Below are 12,762 nucleotides of genomic sequence, written 5' to 3' on the forward strand. Positions count from 1 at the left end.
GAAGTTAACTGAACCAAAATATTTAAATTCCATGAATGTATCTATTTATTTATTTTTATTAAACATATGTTGCATTCAACTATATCCGATCAATAGCAGAGCAAGAAGGACTGATTCTTCCTGAAAGTGTAAAGGTAACTATTTCCTAAACTCTCTTTTCTTTTCCTCTGTTCCTCCTCTCTTCCTTCCTTTTTCCCAGCCTTCGTTCTTTTCTGTCTTCCCCTTTTCCTGAATATTGTTGATCATTTTCAATGTGCCCACAATACGATAACCACTTATGCACTCTATACATTAATAAGATAACTGGTCCATCCTAGGAAATGGAAAATGACCCAACGTATCTTAGAATGATCACTCACTTTCTTAAGAATATTTCACTTGTGAGGGCTGCCCCTGCCTGGCGCGTGGCAGCCCGCTGAGGGGAAGGGGCGCCAGAGGAGAAAGGCAGCGGCCGTCCCTCCACAGCCCCGCGAGGGCGTCTGCGACCCTCCGGGGACTTGCGAACTCTCGAGGCAGTCTTGGAAGCTGTATTTCAGCTGCCTAAGACAACTTCACACCAAATAATGTAACAGAGAAGATCAGGAAACACTAAGCAAGTAGAAGTGAGGAACATTTTAAGCAAAATGAACATTCCTGGAAGCAGTTGTGGAAGCCCTAATTCTTCAGAAACATCTAATGACTTTAGGAACTTTTGGACAAAGTTAAAAGAGTGTCATGATAAAGAAGTACAAGGTTTACCAGTAAAAGTAACTAAACTGAAAAAGGAACGAATTTTAGATGCACAAAGACTGGAAGAGTTCTTCACCAAAAACCAACAGCTGAGACAGCAACCGAAAGTCCTTCAGGAAACCATTAAAGTCTTAGAAGATCGGTTAAGAGCAGGATTATTTGATCACTGTGCAGTAACTGAAGAACGTATGAGGAAAAAACAGCAAGAATTTGAAAATATCCGACAACAGAATCTTAAACTTATTACAGAGCTTATGAATGAAAAAAATATTCTACAGGAAGAAAATAAAAGGCTTTTGGAACAACTACAACAGAAAATGGAGAATGATCAACAACATCAGCAACTGAGCTTGGATGGGAGGAATATGAGGAATATGTTATTCCAGATTCACCAATAACAGCCTTTTCATTTTCTGGCATCAACCGACTACGAAGAAAAGAGAACCTCCATGTCCAATACACAGAACAGACACATAATAAAGTAGAGCACTCTGTGGGCGCAAATGAATTGAGAAAAGTGTCGAAACCTTTAACTCACCCACAACATCCTAATGAAAATGAAATACTCGTAGCTGATACTTGTGATCAAAGTCAGTCTCCAGTGGCTAAAACACATGGAACCAGCAATCATCCCACTGATAAGTCATCTTTTTTTTATTTTATTTTTTTATTTTTAGACAGGCAGAGTGGACAGTGAGAGAGAGAGACAGAAAGGTCTTCCTTTGCCGTTGGTTCACCCTCCAACGGCCACCACGGCCTGCGCGCTGCGGCTGGCGCACCACGCTGATCCGATGGCAGGAGCCAGGTGCTTCTCCTGGTCTCCCATGGGGTGCAGGGCCCAAGCACCTGGGCCATCCTCCACTGCACTCCCTGGCCACAGCAGAGAGCTGGCCTGGAAGAGGGGCAACCGGGACAGAATCTGGTGACCCGACCGGGACTAGAACCTGGTGTGCTGGCGCCACAAGGCGGAGGATTAGCCTAGTGAGCCGTGGCGCTGGCCGATAAGTCATCTTTTAACTTAGCTACAGTTGTTGCTGAAACACTTAGACTTGGTGTTCAAGAAGAATCTGAATGTCAAGGTCCAAGGAGCCCTCTTGGTGATGAGCTCTATCCCTGTGTGGAAGGAAATCGCAAGAAGCAGCCTTTTGAGGAATCCACAAAAATTAGTGAAGATTGTTTAAGGTTTTCAGATTCTACTTCAATGATTCTTTCTCAAGAAGAAGTGTCTACTCAGGTGTCATCTCCTGTATTTGGAGCTACCTCTAATGTGAAAACTAGTTTAGTTTTGAATACAAGTTTATCCCCTTCTCTTTTAGAGACTAGGAAAAAAAGCCATCTGAAATTGGCCCCTTTTAACAATACTTCGGTTTCAAGATCAGAGAAAACTAGATCAAAATCTGAGGACAGTGTCCTTCTCACACATCGTAATCTAGGGTCTGAAGTGAACAAGGTCATTAGCCAATCATCTTCTAATTTAAGCAAAAATGTAAGTGAATCCACTGATGGACGGACAGGAGAGCGCTGATCATACTAAAGATTCTATTACTGATAAAGCTTTGGTGCCCTTGAAATCACCGGGAGGCAGAGCATCCAAAAGGAAGAAAACTGAGGAGGAAAATGAACTTGAAGTCAGCTTCCCTCAAGCCTCTTTTGATAAAGAAAATCCTTTTCCTTTTCCAAGAGACAGTCACTTTCCCTTGAATGGGGATTATATGGTGGATAAACCTCTAGATCTGTCAGATCGGTTTTCAGCTTCTCATCCGCAAGAGAAGAGCCAAGGAAGTGAGACCTCTAAAAACAGACTGAGACTAGTGACTCTATATGAGGCCTGGAAACCCATTCCCAAGGGCTCTTCCTCAAGCCGCGAGGCTTTGGGTGGGAGCTGCATGTTACCCAAAGATTCCCCAAGAAGAGTCCCATTCACAGGAGTGCACCCTCCAGTCCTTGAGTAAATGCTCTCCAGAAAATAAAATACCATTACAAATAAAAGAAGAAAATCCTGTCTTCAAAATTCCTCTACGTCCACGTGAAACTTTGGAAACAGAAAATCTTTTTGATGACATGATGGGTGCTGGTTCTCATGAGCCAATAAGAATAAAAAATAGGTCTGTCCAGGGAGGATGTGAACTTGCATCAGTTCTTCAGTTAAATCCATGCAGAATGGCTAATAAAGCAAAGCCTCTGCAGAACAACCAAGATGTATCCTTTGAAAATATCCAGGGGAGTGTAGATCCAGGAGCAGACCTTTCTCAGTATAAAATGGGTATCACTGTAATAGACACAAAGGATGGCAGTCAGTCAAGAGTGGGAGGAGAAACAGTAGACATGGACTGCACATTGGTCAGTGAAAGCACACTTTCAAAAATGAAGAAGCAAGAGCAGAAGGGAGAAAAAAGTCCAAATGGAGAAAGAAAAATGAATGATAGCCTGGAAGATATATTTGATCGGACAACACATGAAGAATATGAATCCTGTTTGGCAGAGAGCTCCCCTCAAATAGCTGAAGAAGAGGAGGAATTGTCTACGACTAAAAGGAAACCAAACACTCATGGTGATACACAAGATAAAATTAAGCACAAAGCATTCGTGGAGCCCTATTTTAAAGATGATGAGAGAGAAACTGGCTTACAAAATTTTCCTCATATTGAGGTGGTTCGGAAAAAAGAAGAGAGAAGAAAATTGCTTGGGCACACGTGTAAGGAATGTGAAATTTATTATGCAGATTTGCCAGCAGAAGAAAGAGAAAAGAAGTTGGCTTCCTGCTCAAGACACCAATTCCGTTATATTCCACCCAGCACACTGGAGAATTTCTGGGAAGTTGGTTTTCCATCCACTCAGACTTGTGTGGAAAGAGGTTACATTAAGGAAGATCTTGATCCTTGTCCTCGTCCAAAAAGACAGCAGTCTTACAACGCAATGTTTTCTCCAAAAGGCAAGGAGCAGAAGACGTAGATGTTGATGCAAAAATAGAAGAATAGAGGATGGTTTTTCTTTTTAGTTATTTATAGTTAAAGTTGGTATTAAACATTTGATTTTTTGAATCTCCTATAAATTGACTTATGAATCAGTTTTCTATTGAAAATGTTTTAAAATGCCATTTACTCACCATGTAACTATTTAAAATGTGGATATATTTGTGTTGTATTTTCTTGGTTTTGCACCTTTAAAACCAGAAGGTGTTTTCATTTTGCACTCTTAAGAGTTGTTTATTTACTTTATTTGGTAATACTAATTACAGTTTTGAAAATAAAAAAAGAATATTTCACTTGTAATCTGTGAATGTAATTAATCTTTCTCTAAGTAAACACGCCAGGTAAATGACCCTGAAATAACTCCTATTATTTATGAGGTAGACCATTCACATTGTCTGTAAAAGTCAGAGTTGGATGCTATCTCCATCTGCCACTCAAATAAAGTTGCTTCCTCAAAAGCAGGGCTGCAGGGCCAGTAACCTACCTTTTATTTACTCAAAGTATGTTGGGAAGACTGGCAGAAAAAGTCAGATTCCTTAGCTTGACTGAGTGTGTTGTTTCTCTAGGGCTGCCAGAATTTGTGACTTCAACAACAGAAAAAGTTTTATTACTGTTTTATGGGCAAAAAGTCCCAGATCAAGGTGGTGGCAAGACTGTTTTCTGGGAAAGTTTCCCTCCCTGGCTGGTGGATGCCTATCATGGGGTGACATCCTCACATGATGTTTCTACTGAGTACACAAAGAGAAGCAACTCTGTTGTCTTTTCATTTTTTTTATAAAAACGTAAGTTCTATTGAATGAAGGCCACATTTTTAATATTTATTAACTTTAATCATCACCATAAAGATCTCATGATCAAATATTGGGGCTTACAGTATCAATTAAAGATTTTTGTCTGAAACACTAAGTATCAACATGGTCTCTTATTTTACTTTCTCATACCTACTATTTTAAGATTAATGTTCAGGGGCTGACGCTGTCCTGTAGCGGGTAAAACCACCTCCTGCAGTGCCAGCATCCCATATGTACGCTGGTTCAAGTCCCAGCTGCTCCACTTCCTATTTTACTCTCTGCTGTGTCCTGGGAAAGCAATAGAAGGTGGCCGAAGTCCTTGGGCCCCTGCACCCACGTGGGAAGATCCAGAGGAAGCGCCTAGCTCCTGGATTCAGATTGGTGCATCTCCAGCTATTGCAACCAATTGGAGAATGAACCAGCACATGGAAGACCTCTCTCTCTGCCTCTCCTCTCTCTGTGTAACTCTGACTTTCAAATAAATAAATGAATCAAAAAAAAAAAAAAAAAAGGATTACTGTTCAGACATACTATGCTTAGTGATAGAGGTATATCTGAAAAATGCATCCCCAGGCGATTTTGTCCTTGCACAAATGCCACAGAACACACTTACACAAGCCTAGATGATACAGGTTAATCACCTGATGTGACTTCTCAATGTGAGCTCGAGATGCAATAAACAAGAGATGTATGAGGCTGCTGCCTGGGACATGGAAAATCGTTGTATAGTAAGCATTTTTTTATTTATTAAGTATAAGCAGTGTACTCTAAAATAATAATAAATTCTAGTATGTAATATAATCTGACAACAATCATTTATCATCCTTATCAAGTATTACATACTGTATGAAGTTGTATGAGTTATTTTTATACAGCAGGCAGTGCAGTAGGGTTTTTTTTTTTTAAGATTTATTTATTTATTTGAAAGTCAGAGTTACACAGAGAGAGGAGAGGCAGAGAGAGAGAGAAAGAGGTCTTCCATCTGATGGTTCACTCCCCAATTGGCTGCAACGGACGGAGCTGCACTAATCCGAAGCCAGGAGCCAGGAGCTTCTTCCAGGTCTTCCATGTGGGTGCAGGGGCCCAAGGACGTGGACCATCTTCTACTGCTTTCCCAGGCCATAGCAGAGAGCTGGATTGGAAGTGGAGCAGCCGAGTCTCGAACCGGCGCCCATTTGGGATGACAGCACTTCAGGCCAGGGCATTAACCTGCTGCACCACAGCACCGGCCCCTGCAGCAGGTTTATTCACACCAGCATCACCACAGCACATGGGTAATATGTGACACCACGGTGTTAAGACAGCTGCAGTGTCACTAGGTGATTCGTATTTCTCAGCTCCATTATAATCTTAAGGGACCATCGCTGTACATGTGGTTCAGCATTGATTCAAGTGCATAACTGTAGTTTGAAGCTAACCTAGTTTCCTTCATAATGAATTTACAAATATCCAGCATTTCATGGAGACTCACCAGATTTGGAGGTAAAAGTGTGGTAAACATTTCATACTCCTCTTATTCCTAGCTTCAATGACTGGATTACTCACCCCATAGTAGTTTCCCAGCTTTTCAAACATTTTTTTCAAGTGTCTATTTCCACTATATTTTTTTCTCCTTTAAAACACTAACAAGAACTTATTCAAACTTTTAAGCTTTATGTACATTGGAAATTAAGAAATATTTTTTCCAGTGGTAGGTGTTTGGCATAACAGTTAAGGTGCCACTTGGATGCCAAATCCTATATCCCTGTGCATGGGTTTGAGTCCCTGGCTCTACTCCTAGTTAAAGGTTTTTGGTAATGCGCACTATGGGGGACACGGGTGATGACTCAAGTATTTGGGTCTCTGCCACCCTTGTGGGAGATTCAGGTTGAATTCTGGGGTCCTGGTATCAGCCTGCCCTTGTCTTAGCTATTTTGAGAACTTGGAGAGTGAACCACCACGTAAGAGATCTCTCTCCATCTCTCTGTCTTTCCAATAAAAGAAAGAACGATTGAAATATTGGCTGTAGAAAGAAAGCTCCAATGTTAATTTCAACTGTTCCTATATTTATTCTCTTGAATTTGACTACTTGTAAAATTATATAAGCTTTAAAATTCTTCTCACACCATTGTTGTTTTATTTCCTTTAACTGCTACCATTTTGCTGTGTCTCACTTGTCATTTTGTACTTTCAAAATATTTGCCTTTAATATGTTTTTAAGTAATTAAAATTTAAAATTTCGTTAATCTTTACTTATATATATATCATCCATGATCCCTGGTCTTTCATTCTATTCACAATTATATAGTATTACAAGGGTTATCTAATTTTACACAAACTGGCTCAATTTCATAAATTTATTAATTTCTATTCTACTTAAATGGATTCAGTGTGAGTTCATAACTTATTTTCTTTTAAGGTATCAATCATTTGAAGTAAGAATTCTAAAATGTGAGAAAGGTAGGAGGTCCAAGGAGATGGTGAGATGCTAGAAGTAAACTTCTAAAGACCAACATAAGAAACCTGACTGTAGCAATGGTAACTATGTCAGAATAGAAGATATGAAGACTCTGATTCAAGGAATCAAAGAATTGAGAGAGAATGTAGTAAAGAATTAAGATAGGTGAAGTTGTAGGAGACACAGAACCTGGGAAATATGTTACTCTTATCCTGATTTACAAAAACCAAAGAAAAAATATTTTTTTTCCTATGGCTGCAAACAGATGCTGGGCCCTTTGAGAAAGAATAGCTCTACAGTGAGAATGAGGTCATTTGTAATTTTTCCAAGAGAAGCTTATACAGTACATTATTTCACCTGAATTTGCAGGTCCACAAATTCGATGTTTCAGGTTCATTGAACTATTTCAATTGTTATAATTAGAAAGAAAAGCAAACAGAAATATGATTTCTATTGGGGGAGAAGGTTTCTGAAGTATTTTCCTCATAAACTAACTTGAAAAGTATTTCCCAATTGCTCAATGCTCACTTCCATTAATAATAATAATGTGATTTGAAATAACCCTACAAACTAAAGAAGGTCAAATATTTTATACTTAGGAGTCAGTTCATCCCAGGCCTTCACAAATAACTATTAAAAACATAGTGCCCTATAGAAGTTAATAACAACTTTGCACCTTGACAACCTTCATGATTGTTCGTATGTGTATGTATGATTTATATGATAAAATGTTAGTTTCCAGTTATAGTTCTGCATTCAAATGGTCCATTTTAAGGTGAATGTATGATTACTTCTAAATACAATCAATGTCAAGGAAAATTTATAAAATATCTCTTATCATATACATTTCCTAACTGATGGTGAATTCTATTTTTCTTGTATAATTCTCAGACTATTTCTTTTTCTTACTAAACATCTTGTAAAAATACCTCAAGGTATTTTACCCATTGCCTTACAAATGCCTGTAGGACTTTGCTTCTCTACCCAGGAGTCCCTATAATGTGGGTCTATCATACATTATCAGTTTTACAAAGTTCTGACACATAACCACAAACACCAAACCCATTTCTTAAGGCTATGTAGCTACAATATCACAGGGACGAGTTATCTAACCATCTGAATTTAGAAACTTCAATTTGTCCAAATGTGCTTCTGCACTGATGTCCTGAACAAAAATCAAAGGTAAGTATTGTGCATTTGCAGTCCTATGGAATCAACCATTTGTTTATTTTTTTAAAGATTTATTTATTTATTTGAAAGTCAGAGTTATACAGAGAGAGGAGAGGCAGAGAGAGATAGAGAGAGAGGTCTTCCATCTGCTGGTTCACTCCCCAAATGGCTGCAACGGCCGGAGCTGGCCAATCCGAAGTCAGGAGCCAGGAGCTTCTTCCGGGTCTCCCACGTGGGTGCAGGGGCTCAAGCACTTGGGCCATCTTCTACTGCTTTCCCAGGCCATAGCAGAGAGCTGAATACGAAGTAGAACAGCCGGGTCTCAAACCAGCACCCATATGGGATGCTGGCACTTCAGGCCAGTGCATTAACCTGCTGTGCCACAGCTCCGGCCCCAATCATTTCTTTAAAATGAATATACAATAGTGTTTTTTTAAGAGATTTTAAGGGCATGATAATTCAAAAATTAACCACAGTGAAACATTCTGCTTGAAGAGATAGAAACTGCATTATAATTATATAAATAGTAAACAAAATAATGATATTTTAGTTAAGGAAAAAAGACCCTGATAATATATTTTAATTTTTAAGTGCTTAAAGGAAACACAAACAAATGTAAAATACAAAATGTGTAAAAAATAAGCCCTTTGTTTTGTAAGCTAGTTTTTGTAAACTACAACTTTGGGAACCAACCAGTCTAATATGAAAGCAGGAGTTGAGTGGCAAGCATTATATACAGAAGGATTTCATTTTGCAGATTCAGGCCAACTACACTTTCAGCCCTCTGCTAATATAGACCTCTGTGAAATATATCATGTAGGTCAAAGTTAATGAATGAATGAACACCTCTCAGTTGAGCTATAGTGACATGTTTTTCAAGTTCTGTTGATCTAATGGCACAAGACTTAAATTTAGTTAAACTAAGATAATGGAATTACATGTTTCTAATTAATATGATGTAACTGAGAAACCTACATAGGCCCCAAATGTTTTCTTGCAATTGAACTACACTTTTATTAATTAATTTCCATTAATACGAGAGTAGAAAAAGGCTATATTTTATTTGCCCTTTCATCATAAATGAAGACCTATGGTCTACTTTAAATTATTATGCTTAGTAATTACATGCTGATTAATCACATAGTGAAATCTAGATAAATACCCTTTAATATAAAAAGTTTTAATTACTTTAGAAAATGTATAAACAATAATCACTTATTCTTTGTATTTTCTCTTTTTTTTAAAGCTTTTATTTATTTATTCAAAAGTCAGGGAGTTACACAGAGAGAGGACAGGCAGAGAGAGAGGTCTTCCATCCCCTGGTTCACTCTTCAATCGGCCGCAACGGCTGGAGCTGCGCCGATTCGAAGCCAGGAGCCAGGAGCTTCCCCGGGTCTCCCATGTGGGTGTAGGGGCCCAAGGACTTGGGCCATCCATCGCTTCTCTCCCAGGCCATAGCAGAGAGCTGGATTGGAAGAGGAGCAACCGGGACCAGAACTGGGGCCCATATGGGATGCTGGTGCTTCAGGCCAGGGCGTTAACCTGCTGTGCCACAGCGCCAGCCCCTTATTCTCTGTATTTTCTAGATAGAAATACTAACACAAAAATAACAAAAAGTTAATAGGAAATAACTTTTAGACCTCTGATTCTCATTATATTTTGTGCTATGAAAACCATCAAGTATATTAAATTCCAATTAAACTTACATTTTCTCCTTTTCAAAGTGGGAGAAATGGAATATGTGACAGAATTTGGCTTGCTAGTCACAAAATCTATTTATATTTCCTACTAGGTGCAGTTAGACTATAGTCTCCAGCTTTCCTTTTAGTTAAGTGTAACCGTAAAACTAATTTTTGTTCAGAAAAAGCTTGGCAGATATTAGTTTAGCCAATTACAGTCTCTACATCTAAATTCTTCTTATGAACAATTCTCTATTCTTTCTCCCCAAGTATGGCACCCTTGGGAATGAATTGATAATGGAAGGTCCTTAAGACAGGAAAAAAAAAAAAAAACAGGATTTCTAATCTAAAGTTGATAAGAGAGATTCATGGAAATTAGAATATGAAAGAGATAAATTATTACTGTGTTATGCTGTTGTTATTTGGGTTTAATCTTTTATAGCAGCTATTTATAACAAGCTAATAAAGATTATGTCAACTCAGATTTTTTTAAAAAAGCTATCATTTTATTATTTTACACTATGATTAAAGATCTAAAAGTATCTTTCCATTTTGTAAGGGAAAAACAATTTACTTCTATAAATTACTAATATTTCTGAATGTTAGAAATAGTTAAATATTCGGATAAATTATCTCGGCTTTTAAAAAAATCTACTTTTTTCACTATGCAACCAAACTGTTTTTCAGTTACGCAGTTGACAGTCCACTCATTATCATCTTTTTGTCCTCAGTGCCCACTTTAACTTTGACTTCAGGAGGAACCCAACTAAGGGTCCTGTGTTACCTATATATTAGTATAAGACTGATTACCCCAACATTTAGCCACTAAAAACAACACAGGTTTATCATCTCCTACTTTCCACTGGACAACAAGTTGGACAGGCTCAGCTGATCCTCTACTTCAGGCCCTCTTAGAAACTGCTAAGTGAGATGTCTATGGAGTCTCTGGGATCTCTTCTAAGGCTTATCTACAGATTGATCTACTGCCAAGCTAAGTCAGGTGACTCTTGGCAGTTTCTCAGGTCCTCAAGCTTTGTTGGACTAACAGCTTCAGTTCCTTCCTGACTATTGGCTGGAATTTCTCCCTTAGACCCTTACCACACTGGCCACGGGCTTCTCTCATATGGCAGCTGACTTTATCAAATTCAGTGACAGTCTACACACAAGATAGTACTCTTCTGTATTCTAATTTCAGCAGTGACAGTGCTTCAGTCTTGCCATAATCTCTTGATTACTAGTAAATTAGTCAAATGGATAAAATTATAAAAAAGTTATCAATACTATCCCATGGTTTAAATGTGTTGTGTCCCCCAAAAGTTCATGTGTTAGAAACTTTGTTTGCAATGCAGCAGGGCTGAGAAGTGAGATCTTCGGAAGGTGATTGGACTCTACCCTTATGAGTGGATTACTCCATCCATGGATGAGTGGACTAACGAATTCTCATAAGAACTGCTTAGTTATAAAAGTAAAAGTGACCTCCGTCTGGCATGTTTCTTGTGTCTTACCATGCGTTGCCCTCTGCCATATTATGTTAGCAGGGCAGCCTTACCAGGTGCTGTCACCATGTTCTTGGACTTCCAAGTTTACAAAACTGTAAGGTAATTAAAGCTTTATCCAATGTGTATATTCAGTTAGAGTGACAAAAATCTAAAAAGACTGACAAACCAGGAGTTAAAACTCCCTGAGAGCAATCTCAGAGGACTGCCAAGAGCTAATCTGTATAGTCATTCATGATTATTTCACAAGTAACATAATTAGATGTCCTGTTAAACCTTGCAAAGAATTTTTTGACTATTTTTTTCTGTTGTCATTAGCCAGTTTGTGGAGAAATGATAGAACAAGGAAGATACAAGAGGCAAGAAGAAAGAGTAGGGAAAAGAAAAGGAAAATGGAGAAAATTGACAAAAATATTGGTTTTCATGTATTTTACTTTTTATAATGCAATTATGTGTTTGAATGAGCAAAGTCATGGGTACTATTGTAGATGCCAAACCAGTGTAAACCACTGAGAGAGGTTCTGGGGAAGAACTAAGGAATCTGTCAGATTTACAACATGAATGCATACATTAAGAGTTGTATATATAAATAGCTATGAAGAGAACAATATGTGGCATTTTTATTGAAATAAAACAGAATATGACTGAGTTATTTAGAGGAACAATAACACTGTATTAGATCATAGGAGTACTGGTAGATGGTCTTGTCAAATTACAATGGGCTTTTTTATTGGTCGAATACATCTCACTTGATGTCAACTTATTTTAATAATGAGGTGTGATATGTGAAATAATAATGCCTAAAATATATACAGAATTCTAAAAATTGCTTTCATATGCATTGTTTCATTGGTTTGTTTAAACCATCTCCTTCCCAAGACATAGATTTTTCACATTACCCACTAGTAAAAATTCTTCCTTTTATTTGAAGACTACAATCCCGACACACTAGCCTAACTATGAAATCATTACTGAGTGGTATAAAAATGCCTTATCACTCTTGTCTCCCATTCTACAGACATCTTCTGTTCTAGCCACATGACACTGCTTTTCCATTTGTGCTAACCATTTGCAGTTGCTCTAGGTTATGACTCAGTCTCAAGGCTATTGACATTTTGGAATTTAGTTTTTTCTAGTAATGGCTGCCAATCGCCTTCCAACATCCCTGGCCTATCACCACTATATACACAATACTGGTAGCAACTCTACAAAGTTAAGAGAAGAAAAAAACTGTCTCCAGATGTTGCCAAACACTCTCTTGGAAGGCAAAAATCAACCTTTCTTGAATAACACTATTGTGTATATTTTAGCACTCCAGTTTCTTGGTCTAGAATATCCTACCCTGATATCTGCTATTGATTGACTCTGACATAATCTCTAGAAATTGTCTACATTAAAAGTGCTGTGGACTGAATATTTTGGGTCTCCCCATGCTCAAATTTATTTATTAAAATTCTAATCTCAGAAGTGATGGAAGTAGGAGGTATG

The 12,762-nt window shown here is 38.1% G+C and overlaps 1 protein-coding gene across 1 annotated transcript; it reads left to right on the forward strand.

Annotated features, from left to right (window-relative positions):
• Positions 1-391: 391 nt before the first annotated feature.
• LOC100353053 (DNA endonuclease RBBP8-like) lies at positions 392-3,851 on the forward strand. The gene is given in 6 exon segments (XM_070065034.1): positions 392-1,082; positions 1,085-1,352; positions 1,716-2,227; positions 2,229-2,636; positions 2,638-3,344; positions 3,442-3,851. Coding segments are annotated over 6 exon segments (2,601 nt in total). The 5' UTR covers positions 392-623; the 3' UTR covers positions 3,689-3,851.
• Positions 3,852-12,762: the final 8,911 nt, after the last annotated feature.

This window comes from Oryctolagus cuniculus, chromosome 20 (assembly GCF_964237555.1).
Source record: "Oryctolagus cuniculus chromosome 20, mOryCun1.1, whole genome shotgun sequence".
Taxonomy (NCBI): domain Eukaryota; kingdom Metazoa; phylum Chordata; class Mammalia; order Lagomorpha; family Leporidae; genus Oryctolagus; species Oryctolagus cuniculus.